This window comes from Stegastes partitus, unplaced genomic scaffold, assembly GCF_000690725.1.
Source record: "Stegastes partitus isolate 25-593 unplaced genomic scaffold, Stegastes_partitus-1.0.2 Scaffold1867, whole genome shotgun sequence".
Lineage (NCBI taxonomy): Eukaryota > Metazoa > Chordata > Actinopteri > Pomacentridae > Stegastes > Stegastes partitus.
The window spans coordinates 56,318-74,078 of NW_007579598.1; the positions used below are offsets into that span (position 1 = coordinate 56,318).

The 17,761-nt window shown below is 45.9% G+C and overlaps 1 protein-coding gene across 1 annotated transcript in view; it reads left to right on the forward strand.

The window, feature by feature from the left end:
- The window catches only part of LOC103372960 (lipid phosphate phosphatase-related protein type 5-like), a 53,927-nt gene that overhangs the window by 2,509 nt on the left and 33,657 nt on the right, over positions 1-17,761 (forward strand). Inside the window, exon 2 of the mRNA XM_008302741.1 lies at positions 317-521. Coding sequence (XP_008300963.1) covers positions 318-521 — 204 coding nt within the window. The 5' untranslated portion in view covers position 317. The remainder of the gene's footprint in view (positions 1-316; positions 522-17,761) is intronic.

Here is a 17,761-nt window from a genome sequence, read left to right on the forward strand (position 1 = left end):
GGTCTCTCTCACTGTCACACACACACACACACACACACACACACACACACACACACACACACACACACTACGTCAGCCTCCTCCAGGCCCACACACCCCCACCTCCCCTCTCCTCAGTCCGACCGGAGTGCGGTGTGAGCGGCAGCGGGGAGCGGAGGGACGCAGGGCGGCCGAGCGACCACAGAGCGCCTCCGAGCCGTCATGAGCCGCGCATCGGGAGCCGGTACCGCCGCGGCGGCGGTGGCGGAGGCAGAGGGATAGGAGGCGGGGACAGCGGCTCGGTTCTAATCGCATGTGTGTGGCTCTCCGTGTGCATCATGCTGTACTTCCAGCTGGTGATCATGGCCGGGACCGTCATGCTGGCCTACTACTTCGAGTACACCGACACCTTCAGCGTGCACGTGCAGGGCTTCTTCTGCTACGACACGAGCTACACCAAGCCGTACCTGGGACCGGAGGACCGCAGCGCCGTGCCGCCCGTGCTGCTCTACGCCGTGGTGGCGGGGCTGCCCACGCTGCTGGTGAGTGGCCGCCTCCGAGCAGACCGGAGCCGGGATGAGTGGCTGAGACCCACCGACGGTCCCGGTGGAGGAGGATGCTCAAGCCTCCCCGGTTCTGGTCGGGCTGGGGTCTGCAGATAGTGGTGACTGGAGCGCTGGTGCATCTGGTAGCTGATTACTGTATGAGGCATTTGACAGAAAATCCAGATCAATTATTGATTATGAAGCGAGCAGACGCTGCAGCCTCTCTGGTTCGGACATGTAGGAATGCTGCTGACACCAAATGAACGTGTTGCAGGCTCAGAGCTCCAGAACCCTGTTTCTGACATTGTGATTATAATAATAAGGAGTAATTCTGATGATGAGGAGCCAGATTTGTCTGACAGATCTCTATCTCGGGCATACTGATTAGATTTGGCCTGATGCCCGTAACAGCAGTGATCTCAGAGGAAACTGCTGCTTGATGTTATTTTCTTTGTTTGTCCCAAAGATAATGCAAGAATTAAACAGATTAAACTCATAATGTCCTGCACAGAGGGGCCTGCACCGGTTTGTTCTGCTGAATTATTATCTCCAGACTTCATGTCATCCAGCATTATTTTCCTCATATGATTGTTTTTTGTTGACTTTGTCCTGCTCTTTGCTCTGTGATATAAAATGATGATGCAAAATCCCATATTGAGACCGAATTGAGCTGCTCAGTGCACAAGATCAAACTTTCCTATTTATATGTGCTGCTGACCTCATTTTTAATGATCAATCTGGAGGATTATTAGCTGCAGCCTGAGAGGAAGTCCACACATGTCTATTTATTAATTCATATTTTTCTAGCTTGCTCGATAGCCGTTTACTCTTTTGCATATATACAAATGCAGATTGTGCACCTTGAGTGTTTAGTGCATCGATCACGGCTGCAGCTGGTCTGAAGCCGGCGGTGTCGGCTGATGATGCTCTGGCTCCATGTAGGACCGTCTGTACGCCTCTGTGTCTGTCTGTCTGTCTACACACACACACACACACACACACACACACACACACACACACACACAGCAGCAATGTCACATTTAAGCAGATTGAGTAGTTTGCTGGTAGTTTGTCTTTGATGGACGTCTTCATGTTGTTTTCTGATGTAATGATTTCAGGATGTTCTCACTGATGGTCTTCAGCTCGTGGTGTAAAGTCATGCAGCCATGAAGCTGCACAGACTCCAACGGTGCCGACGCCGTGTTCACGTTATTTTTCTGCTGAAAATTACAGTGAGTCAGACGGACGTGACTGGAAGTTTATTCTGAGAAACCGTTTTTCATTTTTTTGTGTCTGAGTTTTGGCAAAAGGTGTAAAATATGTAAAATATATTGACAATTTTCTCTTTACTGGACGGCTCTGGTGAAGCTGATTTAAATGCAGTTAAAGGTGCACACGCAGCAGTCCTTATGAATTACAAAGTGGTGGAGGAGAGGTGGAGTGTGGAAGACATTTAGCAGGACAAGACACCGCTGAGCCGTGTTATGGGACCTGTACGATTCGTATGTTTTATAAATGACTCCAACTTGAAGCTAAAATTCAGGATATATCTCTTTGTTGTTGAGCTTTAAAGGTGCTGTATGTTGTATTTTGAAGGTTCAGCTGCTGCTCACTAGCTGGCCCTGGCCTCGATCTGAAGCGCTTTGGTCACAAAAAATAAGAATGATTTTCATTGAGCTTTCCTGACCGACAGAGCAGGTCTGACGAAAACAGCCTAATCCAAGTTGGACAGAACGGTTCTCCAAATGAAACTAAGAACATATGAGTTTGTTTTTTTATTTCCTGTCTCCACTTCGTCCACTGGAGGAACAGAATGAGTTTATCTATTATACTTGATTATTATTTGATGAAAGTAAACTGTTCCTGCTCAGCGTCCAGCTCATGACTTTAGTCCTGGAGGCTCATTGAAACCAGGGTTTGATCCCATCCCTGCAGTTTTAAACACAGAATAGAGAATCACTGTGTGAACATACGTGTGATGCCCTCAGCAGCAGAAACACTCCCTCGGTGTGATAGCAGACCTGACTGTCAGCAGCTTTCACAGGCACTGTTTCCTACTGAAGCCATATGTCTGCTTGTCTGTCTGTCTGAGGACAGAAGGACGCGTCCTGAAAGCTGTGCTAGCGTTTGTTGCTCAGTCGTAGCGCTAGCCCATCACTTGAATGTGATTTGTTGATTTAGCACCACTCGGATGGCTCAGTGCCTCTTTCAGAGTTTTATTAATCTAGCTTACTCATGCAGACTCTCCCCACAGCTAGAGGGAGTCCCAGCAGCTGTGTCCCACTCAGCGCTGCCTCATTTTTCCACAAAATCCAACAGTGCTGTCTTCTAATGCCGTCTTCACGTTTGTTTAAATGTCTGTACGGTTTTAGCTCTGAGCTGTGTATAAACTGCATCGATACACAGCCGAGAGTCGTGTTCCTTTTTATGGAGTGAAATAGAAAGTGAAGATGTTGAGGTTGGGCTGCTAGATGCACCTGTAGCACCATGTGTAGAAGGTTCCAGAGCAGCTCCTGGTCAACATCAGCTCTTCATCTTGTCCTTATTTCATTTATATGTTATTTATATGTTCAATTCTTGCAGAGATAAGTGCTTCAGAGCTTAAATGTACATCTTAAAAACCTACATTTACTGGTTCTGCAAGAATTATTAAAAGAGGTGTTGATCTGCAAGCTGCTGAAATCAGACCAATGAGTTCTCAATTACAGATTCAGATTCGCTTTATTGTCACTGCAGCGAGTACAACGAGCAGTAAGGTGCAGGCCTTCCAGAGCAAAAAACAAACTTTATAGACAACCGTATACAGCATAATATAAAAAGGTGAAACTAAATAATAAGCATGAGCACGGTGGATGTTGCCCAGAGGTGGTGCCGGCTGCATATTGGCAATAAATTGCACTTATTACGATAAAGAGGCGTTTATGGCTCTGACAGCAGTTGGAAAGAAGCTTTTTTCAGTCTATCAGTCCTGGTTCTGATGGACCTGTACCGTCTCTGGTTCTGATGGACCTGTACCATCTGCCCGACAGCAGTAGCTCAAACAGGAAGTGGCCCGGCTGGTAGGAGTCCTTCAGGATGGTGTCGGCTCTCCTGAAGAGCCATGAAGGTCCTCCAGTGTGGGTAGAGGACACCCAGTGACCTTCTCAGCCATTTTGGTGACCCTCTGGAGGTCTTTACCTTTTGAGAAAAGTGTGATTTCTTATTGAAACCAGCACATTTTCTCACCTGTAGGAAAGGCTTTTAGTTTCAAAGAGCCACTAAGTCAGTGTCATGTGTCAGGAGGAGTGGACATCGGCATGAGTCATCATCATGACCTTCACCGAGGAGACCGAGGTTCATGGAACCATTTGGAACCATTAGTGTTAGACTTAAGTTTAGTTTTGATTCATTTCAGTTGTGGTCAGGTTTAGGCACTAGGGTTTGGGAAAATATCACACTTTGGTTGACGCTTTTCAGAAGCTTCATTATGTTTGGGCACCAAGACCAGCTGGTGTAGGAGAACGTCACGGTTAGGATAAAAATACGATCACTTCTAATCCATAGAGTAGGTTACCACGGTGATAGTATAGTATATGTTTAGAATGGTCGGCTGAAATAGTAAAACAATCAAATAAATGGCAAAGATATGTTGTTTAAAAACATATTTGTCAGGCATCAAAAAATGTTTCCTTCATAAAATACTTGGGAACCAACTAAGATAAAGCTAAATACAACAGTTATCATCGCCCTTACTGCTTCCTGTGGTGAAGAACGTTGGCTTGCTCCACAATAAATCACTCTTGTTTGACTTCTATGTTTGCAGCTATAATGAACATTCACTGACCTATTGCTCTGTGAATACTGTGATCACGTTGGCGTGCCTCGGTGTGCTGGATGTGTTTGTTCTCCTGGTCAAACATCTGTAACACAGCAGCTGACCTTCCATCTGCCTGAGTAAAAACTGAATCCAGCCACCCAGTCAATCAAAGCCGTCCTCATATGCATTTACAGATTTTTAAAATTCTAATTTTATGTTCAACATGGATTTCACCATTTTCCCCCCCGAGTTGTTTTCTGATGCTTCACAGCCTTGTTCCTCTACACATGAGCGTTCATGGACTATTCTTTGCAGACAAGTAGTTTTCTCACAGGCTGCAGACATGAAGGGAGGAAAACCAGTAGGCGTCACACATCACTTGTCGGCTGTCCGGGCACATAGCGGTGGGCTGAGCGTCGCTGGTCTGAAGCCGTGCCAGTCGGTTAGCGTGGAAGTGCGAGGAAGGACATGGGCTGTTTCTCCAACAGAGAACAGCACACTGTAGTGTTTGTCTGGTTAACACCGCTGTGTGTCGTGTTCCAGTCTGGCTCTTAGAGCTGCTCTGATGGAGTCGGACAGAATTATTCATACAGAGACACGTCCAGAGATGGTCCACGGTGGTTTTACTCATCCTGCCTCCTACCAGACTACGTATGAGGGTTTTCTTTTTTGTTGTATTTTCAAGTACACGTTGTGGAATATGATATAGACAATACATCGTCTAAAGATGTCATGATTGGCTATCAGCTGATAAATGATTGCACTGTCACATGCTGGTTTCTTACATAATGTGGTTGCATGACGGCTGACTGCTCGTGGCACAAAATGGAAATTAGAATAATGAGCGAACAATTAAATCAAACAATTATTTTGAAGTTATGAACAAAAAGGTAAATAAAGTTTGAAACCCGTTTTTCATTTGATTCATTTGAAACATGTGATTTAAAAAAACAACAACTACAAAGCGTTGGACCAGAGATCTCCAGCTCTGGTCCTCCTGAATTACTGTCCTGCAGGTTCTAGACGTTACTGCAACACACCTGACTCACATTAATGGATCATTAACAGACTTGTGTAGAACTTGACAACAAGCTGTTGGAGATCCATTAATGTGAGTCAGGTGTGTTGCAGTAACGTCTTAAACCTGCAGGACAGAAGCTCAGGAGGACCAGAGCTGGAGATCTCTGGGCTAGAAGAAACCGAGTAAGCAATGTCAAAATAAACACATCTCTAACTAGTCCTGTTCTCCACAATGTGAGCAAGCAAGCAAAAAAAAAAGAAGCATTGGAATGTATTACAGCACTTTGCCTCCCACAGTCAGACTAAACTACATCCTCTCTGGGAGTCTAAGTGCTGTAAAGATGGATGTGCATCAGTACAGCATAGAATCTGGCAGAAAGCCTCGGCCTGCAGCATCCAGCCACTCAGGGGAACGTCTACCTTAAAACTCAGAGAAGTTTTCACAGCACAGCTAACCACAGTGTTCATTCCAGTCTGACTATAGTTATAGTTGTTAGAGGAAAAACAGAATAAGCATGACTTTGGCTGTGGAGCTTCATGTGTTGAAGCCTCAGTGGGCTGGTAAATGAAATGTAGCTGCAGTTGGAGCTAAACATGCAGCCTTGTTGCTGATGCTGATTCTGGAGAGTTAAATATGGTGGAGGTGTTCAAAAACATGTTTAACCTGTTATCCAGGTCTCCTTCCATCCCCTCTCCTTTATGGCCAGTGATGATTCTGAAGCCACTCCACACCTCCCTGATGTTACTCTGATGGACTCTGGTCTCCAGCTTCCTCTCCTTTCCCTCCGTAATCTGGTCCATCTGTATCTTCTTCAACTCCTCCCTGTCTCTGGTCCTGAAGGCCAACTTCTTCCTGTTTAATGTAGCTTCGATGCCTTTAGTCGCCCAGGGCTTGTTGTTGAGGATACCGCTGTGCATGCAGAAGCTAACAGCCTGCAATAGTCTGCCCCTGATCTGGAAGCATCCCTGGAGAGTCTCCTCAGCATCCCGTCACCACATCCCAACAGTTCTGGTGATCACTGAAGAGCAACTCCCTCTCCTCTCTCCTTTACGCCCCCACCAGCTGGAAGCTCACTAAACGTCATGAGTCTGGAACATTGTCTTACAGCCATGTCTCTAAAACCTTTTCCCGACTAGAGCCAGACAACACCACCCAGCTAGATGTGATCAGCTCCTCCCTCACGTCTGTGGAAGACCGAGGACCGAGGAGAACACAGCACCTGGTCCAGACAGTATCAGTGGTTGTGTTCTGTGTTTCAGCTCCTGTTTCAAACATCTATGGACAACAGCATCATCCCCGAGCCGTGGAAACACTCCACTCCCTCTGTTAAGGCTTTGAATGACCCCAGGCCTGTGGCTCTCACCTCCCTTATGATGAAAAGGGTCATAAAGCAGCACATCATTGAGACGACTAACCCACTGATGGACCCTCTCTAGTTTGTGTGCCGAGCATCATGGACTCTGTACACAAGCATCTGGAACAAGCCAACACCACAGCCAGACTCCTGTTGGCAGACTTCTCCTCTGCATTCAACGCTCTACACCCACACATCCTGGCAGAGGAACTCTCCACCTGCTCCCACCTGGAGAACCTCCTCTGACCTGTCCTTCAGCCCTCCCAGCTCCCCTCAGGGCTGCGTCCTCTCACCTCTGCTCTTCATCCTCTATGCCAATGACTTATTTATGCTCAAACCACCACCAGCACCTTAAATTATATATTCGTTGATCCATCTGCTCTACATTCCTTAAATTGCCCCGAGAGGACAGAAAAAGTTGTTTGTGTTGCCTTTGGCCTCTGACCTCTCCTGGAAAGTGAATCTCAGAAGCACCCTTTGGGATGAACACGTCCTCGATTGGTTGGATGCTGATTTGAATTTGGCTCCAAAAACTAACACAAAGTGTAATTCTGTCTTTAAATTAACTCTCTTTAGGAATTGTTAAAATGAGGCTGACATGAAGCAGTAAGTCTTCAGCAGAAGAGGTGGAGATACTCACTCCTCCAGCCACGGACATATCAATAGAAAAGGAGTGAAAGCAGACGGGTTATACGGTGACTCAGTGTTTAAGGTCATTGAGGCACATGAAGGAAATCACCGGCTGTTGTAAAACACAGAGAGGCAGGGTGATAAAAACCAGTGTAGATACAACACTGATGGGCTCTGCAGTGCAATACAATCTAAACCATCTCCAAGATGTTTTTCTTAAAAATGGAGATCAGCTATCAGATTGGTTGCTATTAAAGAAAATGGCCTAATTAATTTCAAACTGCTCTCTTAGAATGAGTCTGCAGCATTGATCTGGAAGTGTTTGCAGAAAAGCGTTTTAACGGACGAGCACTCCTCACAGCAGGTGACGTCTCCTCAAACAAACAAACAAACAAACAAGCGAGACGCTGTGAGACCTGCTCATTACAGGGATAGTACCTGAATACATTTATGTGCTGCCTGTAGATTTAGATAGACAGTGTGTGCAAAGTAAAAGCAATTGGATCATGAACTTTTAAGCAAATATTGGAACCATTAATGCATTATGATAGTTAGCAGGTAGCAGTTAAAGTACATGTGGCCACAGTTTGGTCAGTACTCAGAGGAGATCACACTTCTGTATCCATCAGTACATTCAAGGCTGCTGGTGCTGTTTTAATCCACAGCTCATCTAATGAGACCACCAGGCCACTAAGATGAGGCTCAGACTGAGATGATTCTAACATTATCATCAGTTATTACGGTCTTCCATCAGACTAAAGGTATAACTTGTCTTCCCGTTCAGTTTCAGCAGATTGGACCAGTGCCTCCCATATGAACATCCTCTGATCACCACTGCTGTTAGTATTCAGGTCCATACGTTGGCTGTAGGGCTTTCTAAAAGTATTGCTGCTGTGGTTATGCAGTGATTGAGTGAGAGGGTTGGAGGCTCGGCCGACAGCCAGGAGAGGCCTCTGACCTCTGCATAATTATCACACAGTCAGGATTATCGTCCACATCGGACCACCGGAGAAGCTCCTGAAAGAATCGAGCCACAGATCTCAACGCGGCAGAGCAGATAGCAGAAAATACTAATTCACTTTGGCCCACGTGACCGACTCGTTCGCCCTCGTTCAGGATCTGCTTTTGAGGCACGTTTGGAAGCAGCAGGACGATATGATTCAAACTGTGATGGAGCGGATTTTTATTTATGTTTTTAATTTAAATGTTTATTTCATTCATTGAGTTAAAACACAAAAACCTGTAATTTTGTCATTCTTTGGAGGCTTTGTTTGCTGCACTTTGACGGCCCTTTGCTCTGCAGGGCTGCTCATATGTTCTTCTGAAATGAACACCAGATATCTCCTGTTTTCACGGTCGTCTTTTCATATCTGCATGCTCCTCTTCAGTTCACATGCCAGGCCCTGTCTGTTAACACACGGCACCACTGCAGGTCCAATTAACTTGTAAATTGAGGCCCATTGAAACACTGAGCAGGACTGTGAAGAGCGTATCTATCGGCAGGCATAAAAGCAGCACAGCCTTTCTCCAGTGTTGTCCAGTGTCTCTTCCTGTTGGCTACACTCTGCCTTGAAGTCCTGATGAAGACAGATTAGTGTCCTGCTACAGACTGGTGTGAAATTAAATAAGCGTGACTCCAAAGGAGAGGCGCAGAGGAAGAGTGGACCAGTAAGGAGTGCAGGTCACCCCGTCCCCGTCGTCACGACTTAGCCAACAGGGAACAGCTCCACAGTGAAGGAGATAAGAAGAGAAAGCGAGAGGGAGAGAGGGCAGGGACATAGTTAAGGAACTAAACAACCAGCACATTGTCACCGTGGCCCTGTCAGCTCGCGTTATAGCCGATGAGAAAGTGGGACAAATGGCCTGTGGCTGTCACAGTGCTGCTCAGGCTTTTTGGAAATCAGGCGGCCCTTCAGCTGCTTCTCACCATTTTCAGTGATATTACAGCCAGTAAGCTGTGATATGGCCAACAGTAGTTTATGCCCAATGCTGATACAAAACCCTTCCAGAAGTGGCTGTATGAGGATAAAAGGCTTCCATGTAGTCACGTTCTGCATACGACTGACCAGCAGAACATGTGGAGCGTAGACTTTAAAAATGTGGCTTCTGATGACTTCTTCCAGAGGTGAACATGTACCTGGGTAGCACCTGTCTGACTACTGGAAGGAACCAAATCCATCCATAGCTTCGTACTTGTAAATGTAACATGAGTTTAACATGGTTTAAAGTATTCTGACACCATGCTGCGTTTGATAGAACAGATAGGACGACATCGCCAATCGAGTCCGTCTCCCAGTGGAATGAGGGGAACGCAGCTTTTGCTGTCGACCAAACTGATATCACCAGCCAATGGGAAGTAGAAAGACGTCGAGATCCAGCTGTAGTAGAGTCCATACCGGAGTTTCACGGAGTTCTGTACGCCGATATAAGGAACATGGAGAACAGATTCTTGAAGCCAGATTTGATCTGATGTCACAACGTGGACACTTACAGACAAGCGCAGCCTGTATATGTACAAAACTTGTTTTCTTTTTAAAGCTAGTGGGTGTGGCTCATATTCAGGTGCGCTCAATAGGCCGGAAATTCAAGGTATTTGGCAGGAGGATGGTTCCAAGCATGCTGGAGAACTTGCCACAGGTCTTCTGTGGATCCAGTCAGTCTCGGCGTGTCTCTTCATGTGATCCCAGTCAGACTCCATGAGGGTGAGATCAGGGCAGTTTAGAGTGGTCATACATAAGTCATTAAACCTGAAGCACTGAGTTCAGAGAAGATAAACTCTCCCGTCCATGTGCTGAAGTGGATCAAAGTATGTGCACTGATCTGCCACAACATTAAAACCACCTGTGTGGTACCATGTAGGTTCCCTTCGTGCTGCTTAAACAGCTCGGACACATCGGGGCATGGACAGTGGACCTCTGGGGGTGTCCTGTGGTGTCTGGCGCCGGGACCTTGATCCTGTGGGCCTCTGGTCATGCTGATGGGTCAGGTTGAGATCTGGTGGCCTGCAACCATGTTAAGGTAGACGGCGGAAGCAAATTAACATCCACACGAATGCAGAACGTTGTAATGACATTAATGATGTGTATGAAACCCTGCAGAATCATCTGGTAGTCATGGCAACACATACATCTGAACATCAGCGCTGGGGATTAGGGATCGTCTCAGAAAGCAGCAAAAACAGAGATGTGTTGAAATTGTGTCCTCCCCCGTGTGTTTTGTCAGTTCCTCATTAAAAAATGAGCGAAACCATGGCAACAGCACAGTAAGTTATCCCTGGAATAAGATAGTGGATGTGTGTCTCTTTGTCAGTTTGTGTTTCTGCAGAGCGAGTGAAGCCCGGTAATGGAGGAGACACACTCCAGGTTCAGTCATGTGCAGTGTCCACGTTTAAAACAAATGCTCAGTGGATGATTTCATCGGACGTTATCCTTTCAGTGGACCTGTTCGTGTTCACGTCTCAAGTCTGAGAGAACACAACAGAAAATGGAGCTGCAGTAAAAACAACTATTTATTTATTTTTTCACATGTGAAAGCACCGATGGAGCCAGTGAGCTGATTTACAAAGATGATGGATATTAAAAGTCATTAATCAGATTTTGGGCTGCAGGTGTCTCAGTGGTTAGCAACGTCGCCTCACAGCTAGAAGGTCGCCGGTTCACGTCCCGGTGAGGACACCCGGGATCTTCCTGCGTGGAGTCTCCATGTTCTCCCCGTGCAGCGTGGGTTCTCTCCGGGTTCTCCGGCTTCCTCCCACAGTCCAGAAACATGCTGAGGTTAATTGGTGATTGTAAATTGTCCGTAGGTGTGAATGTGAGTGTGCTTGGTTGTCTGTCTCTAAGTGTAGCCCTGTGATAGACTGGTTACCTGTCCAGGTGAACCTGCCTTCACCCTGAGTCAGCTGGGATAGACTTCCGCCCCCCATGACCCTAGTGAGGATGAAGGTGTAGAGATGATGGATGGATGGCAAACAGACTCTCCTGATTGTGACTGAAGGCAGAGGGCAGCGACTACCTGGTTCAGGGCTTCAGACTGTTTTTAGGAAAACACATTCTGAGTAAAGCTCAACAGCTGGATCGATGGTGTCTATTCTTTGCTGTCTGTGCTGACATTTTATTGTGTTGTTGGGCTCTCTGTTGAACTTCCACAGTAAATTTTTCTGCAGCTGCTGAATTCTTCTGGGAGGCAAACGTTTTCTGCTGGAGTGAGCAGAGATGAGCAGTTTGATGTGCGTGCTCGCTCAGCCACATGTTCTGACAAAGGTCTGTGGACACAAGCTTCTCTGCTGACGTCCTTTTATGTAGAAAGATGAAACCTTTACAGAAATCACTTAAATGAAACTATTGCACATTCCACTTCTGCCAATGGTATATCTTAAGTTTAATAAGATTATTGAGCAAACCAAACAAAAATAATAATAAAAACAAGATCTTACATTCTGCATTGGTGCTGGTGATGGGCGTTAAAGCATCTTGTCATGGCAACATCAATGTGATCACACTGAAGAGACTCACAGAGATCGATCTCATGCTACTACCTGTCAACCACATGCACTCCATGTCCAGATGGTGTCTTCTCATGGCTCTGCTGAATCACAGTCTCCGCTGCCAGTAACAAGCCCTCTGATTTCTCCCCTTCTGCAATGTAACTGCTCTGTCTCGCATGATGCAAATCACTATCAGCCCAAATATTTACTCCTGTCAGGAAGATGCCAAGTCTTTGGGAAATTACGGTACTTTGTGCAATTACTTTTCAAAGCAGGCAAGTAGCTCCAGAGGAGACGGCGGTTTAGTGTCGCTGGTGTCAGCGCTGACAGCTTTGTCAGCCTGGATCACCGCTTTTAGACCAACAATCCTTGTTCAGTTTTCCAGTGTTGTCTGACCTGCACTGCATCTGGTCACCTGTAATCCATACAGTCCTTGTTCACAGACTGCATGTGAGGGTCACACGGAGTGCATCATGTACTCTGAGTTTGGACTCGTCACTGAGCTTAGCCTGTTTTTAAAAAGAAAGCTATCTGTGGTACGTTTGTATATTCAAGGCTGACCTTCAACTAGGTCGTCTGAATAAGAAATCAAAGTCCAACCCACACAAAGACAGCTGTGGAAACGTTTTATATGCTCTGCTGAATATAAAATACCAAGAATAGGCTCATGTTGAATTACCAAAGAAACGAGGCAGTTTGGCTCAAACATAGCCCACATCCAGGACACCAAGCGTCCCCGTCCTGTTGGGAAAAGCCATCCAACCCGGTGCTTGTTGAGTTTTTACTAGAATGAATTCTGACAGTTTGATCTGATCTCAGGTTGACGAACAGAAAAACAGTCTTAATTTACAGGCCGAATTTAAACAGGTAGCACACTAGGTGTTAAAGTAGAGCAGGTGTAAGTCCAAGCAGATGGTTCTGCCCAACAGAACACAGTGTAATGTCGATGACTGACTGATTTACATAAACCACTTTTCTGATGGATTACTTTGCAGGATTATGATTGTTGAGTGAAAGATAAAATGGTGACGTGTGCCACCTTTCCAGAACAGTTTAAATCCTGCCTCGCAGTATTACAAACCTTTGTGCAGCCACTAATGGATCTGTTCATGTCTGATCAGGATCTACAGCCACGTATATGTGTTATATACACGTATGTATTATAGTGTATATGAATTATCATGTACGTACTTCTCTGCAGCAGTCTCGCTTCAGAAGCTGATGAGTGAGTGAATAAAGATTATTTGGCCGACAGTGAGTGCTGAAAAAAAAACATTTGAAAGTCATTGAATAATGGTCTCAGCCCGGCCACTCCTATAAAAACTGTCTGGCGCCGTCACTGGGCCGGTGTTAGCATTCACACATTGTCGGTTAGCATTAGAATGAGCTTCAGGTATCGAGCTAAAGCAGACAGCAGCCGGACACATCCGTTAACATTACTGCCACGGTTGACAGTTAGACAGTTAGTTGGATCCTTATGAACGATCAGCAAACACACGCGCAACTACAGCTCAACAGTAAGAGGCTCCACCTGGTGGTGCAACCAGGTACTACAGCAAATCATCAATACTGACATACATGTTCCTCATGTTTCTGCCCTCTTGGCTAATTTGTTAGGAGGGAGGACACAGACATAGTATAAGAGGGCCAGAATGGTAACTGGTAATGAAATCCAAGATCACCAATTCCACAAGAATCTAGGCTCCGCGAGTGGAGTAAAATGATTACACCTCTACCTGTTGTCTGTTCTGTCTGCCGGAGTCCCTGTAATGGAATTAGTGTCACCGGAGGAGCTGAAGGAAGCCCGATTTGACTTGTCACAGAATTGGTATTTGACATTTTCCTTTTCTGTATCTCCTGGTGCCCACTGACAGCTTTGAATGGAAATACAGACCTTCACCTAAAAGCAAATAGATGGGGAGTGAAAATTGCACAAATAAATGTGGTCATTTAATTCCATTACAAAGAATAAAAAGACCATAACTTGCTCAGGTGAACTGCAATTTTTTAAAGGTTGTTTTTTATTCTCATATCTGCTTTTATTCAGCAAGCAAACAAGACAACGATAAAGACTGTGGAGGTTGGCGAGGTCAGTAGCTGCAGATAAGAAGTGTGTAACTCTTGATGCCTGCAGAGAGGACGAAACACAGATTAGAAGAAACAGAGTTACTGACATCCAGTGATGGGATATGACTGTACGGAGAGTGAAGGCGAGGCAGTGGGAGAGGACAGCCTGGGCCTATAGCAGCATGTCATCATGACGAGGCAGATCCTCCCTTCTCACTGCCTTCCTGCCTCTTCATCCCGTCCTCAGCATCACCTGCAGACTGCTTCACTACATCTGTTATAGCATCAGCCAGGAAAGCCCTGTTCTTTGTTAGGCGCCATCACATCACCACAGGTTCTCTTTCCATCCACTAGTGCTGATTACATTTCTATTCAGTTTTATTTATATAAAAAGTTAAACTTTTTAATAGAAAGAAGAAATATTACATGTTGTTATAGAATAGAATATTTTTTATTGATCCCCCATTGGGGGAAATTTACACGCCACATCAGCATCCAATAAATATAGAAAGGAAGCACAAGAAAAACAACAATAATTAGTAATAACAATATTCACACTGAAAAAGAAAAAAATTGATTCTGAAAATTTGCAGTGCAAAAGTGAATTCATGACCATGAACTGTCAATTTTGTCAATTTGATGAACATCAGCGAGTGATGCTGATGTTGTAAAGTCGTACCGCAGTTGGTAGGAATGACCTGTGGTGGCGCTCTTTCATGTCTCAGTCTGCTGCTGAAGGAGCTGCTCAAAGCCTCGTGCAGCGGGTGAGAAGGGTTGTCCATGATGGATGTGAGCTTTGCTGTCATCATTACTAACATTTATGTGTGCAATGACCGATCTGTAGAAAATGTTGTTGCTTATAACCGGTCTGCTGGGGACCGCTGGCCTGCTGAACATCTGTATACCGGCTGTACAATGCTGGCATTGTCCAGTCCAGCCCTCAGTGTGAAGTAGCTGCTTTGTTTACAACCTGTCAGAGTGACTGCTCAACTTCAGCGGCTTAATTTTTACATTTATAGCCCCTTAACACGTGTCATGAACACGCAGTCTTTGTCTGAATAACTTCTCTGGATAAAGGAAAATGCATATGAATGCTAGATGTACTGAAAACGACCTAAATGCGTCGGATCAGACAGACCTCACTTGAAGGTTCTCTGCTAATATACCTGAGAGAAGCAAAGACAGTGGATTTTAATCCTGTATGTAAAAACAAATCCATGGATTGGACATCATGAATCAGATGTCATACGGGTGTGAACTGGGCCGTGGGGTCTTCATGTGTTCAACCTGTTCTCGTTTCTCTGGCCTCAGAAATGGTGATTTAGTAAAAGCTGCTGGTGTCTCAGAGATAAGCTGTTTACTGTTTAACTGGTGATAACTGTTGTACACAAATACCTTCTAGAAACAAAATGTACCGCCGTGGTGGTAAAAAAAAGGTAATGAACTGTATTAGCATTTGTTAAAAACAACGTGACATTAAAACAAAATCGTTCAGAGGACTTCTTGTGCGATGCTGTAGAAGCACTGGTTTGTTCCTGCTGTAAGAGGAGTACGTCAGCAACAGCAGCAGCAGAAAACACGTACAGGAAGTTGTTCAGGTTCATCTTGTTCAGCTGTCGGCTGCTTCCACACAGCAAACAGAAAACCTGCGTCTCGGCTCCAACAGTTTCAGTTCAGAATCGTCACCTACTGACAAAGTTTTAAAAGTTATTTTTGTATAAATCTCCATCTGTAATGAGCTGCCGGAGGAATAACAAACAAACAAACAAAAACATTTAATCTCTTCTTTCTCCACTTTTGGATGGCAAAGTACCGAACTGTGGATTACAGTCTCAGCTGCTGTGTTTTAAACTCCCCTGTGTGGACGCCGTCACTCCGTAATGGATGATTAACTTCTCAGTTCTAACAGCTAAAAATACCAGAAATGTGCGAGCACTGACTCTGCTCGCTTACCCTGCTGACAACATGTGTAGTCCACCATTTAGAAGGTTCAAAGCAGGATCCAGGGAGCAGCTGAGGTCCAGGACGGAGGAGCGGGTGGATGAGAGGAAGGGCTGCATGTGAATCGTACACATTTCAACACTTTACAGCATTTCTTATATAAATAATACGTCTTGTGCAGCATGTATGGGAAGCTCTTATCGAGGTGGAAGTAAAGGTGGTGAAGTAACTCTAACAAAACAGCTCAGAGCTCATCGGATTAAACAGGAAACGTCTTGTATTCAGTCGTATGTGACATCGTAGGACCTGTCTGAGAGTCAGGAGATCAACAGAGCATTTTATAACGGTAATAGTGAAACACAGCTTTGTGTAGTTGCAGGTGTTTTGGTGTTTCAGTCCTTTCTTTCTGCCTTATTTACCCTATGCACCAGCTGACCTGAATAAATCACCGTGGCGTTGCCGTGGCGTTGCCGTGGGTTCCAGCGCTGTACCATCGTGACCCCACGGTGACGGCGCATGTGTTGTTCACGGTCGCACACGCTTGGACGCACCGCGCTGTGTTCACTGATGGGACTCGATGCGTCTGGTGTTCAGCCAGGTGGAAGCGTTCGGACTGGGCGAGGTCAGGAGGTCGGCGGTACACGTCTTGGTGGGGGCGAACCTGTAAATGAAAGATTAATGCTCAGAGTGTGAATCTGGCCGAGTGTGTGAGGCACAGCTCAGGGCTCGAACAGCACTTGGGCCGGAGACAATCGGCCACAACAGTGTGTGTCGTGTCCTATTGTGGGCCTCTGTTCACGGCAGCTTACTGAGAACACACAAGCTTTAAAATCCAACTCTGTGGTCTCGTCGTAACTCTCTTATGACTGTCAAACAGGCACATGTGGCTCTAACAGCTGCACAGGACTGATCTTCTCAACACACGTGCTGCTATACTGTTTATCTCTTTATTTTGCTAAATCCAGCCATGATTTCTTCCTGCAGCAGAAAATAACGTATAGCAGGTGTTTTATTTAATTATCCACTGGTCTCTGAAATCGTCTTCCATGCACACTTTCCTCAGCTGCAAGATGTCTGAGGGTTTCCTTGGACTCATTTCAAACCTCCCTCAATAATTCAGTGAGATTCAAATTTTGGCCTTTGCTTTTCTTGACTCTGTCCATCCATCCGTCCGTCCATCCATCCATTCATCCGTCCATCCATCCATCCATCCGTCCATCCGTCCGTCCGTCCATCCATCTGTCCATCCGTCCATCCGTCCATCCATCCATCCCTCCATCCATCCATCCGTCCATCCATCCGTCCGTCCGTCCATCCATCCATCCGTCCATCCATCCATCCGTCCGTCCATCCATCCATCCATTCATCCGTCCATCCATCCATCCGTCCATCCGTCCGTCCGTCCATCCATCCATCCATCCATCCATCCATCCCTCCATCCATCCATCCATCCGTCCGTCCATCCGTCCATCCATCCATCCATCCATCCATCCATCCATCCGTCCGTCCATCCGTCCGTCCGTCCATCCATCCATCCATCCGTCCATCCATCCGTCCGTCCATCCATCCATCCATCCGTCCGTCCATCCATCCATCCATTCATCCGTCCATCCATCCGTCCATCCATCCGTCCGTCCGTCCGTCCGTCCGTCCGTCCATCCATCCATCCATCCATCACCCTCCGTTTCTCTTTTCTGAGACACCTCTTGGTGGACTTGCTGGAGACCTTAGAACCATCATCCTGTTGAAGGTTCACTTCCTCTTCAACTTTCAGAAAGATGACCTCATGATATCTTCAAGCACTCTTTGATATGATCCAGAATTCACTGCTTTCCACCACCATGCTTCACATGTTTCACTTTTAATATTATGAATACGGCTGATATATGATATGTATCAGTGGCTGAACAGTCTGAAGCCTGCCTGAGCTTTGTGGTATTTTGCC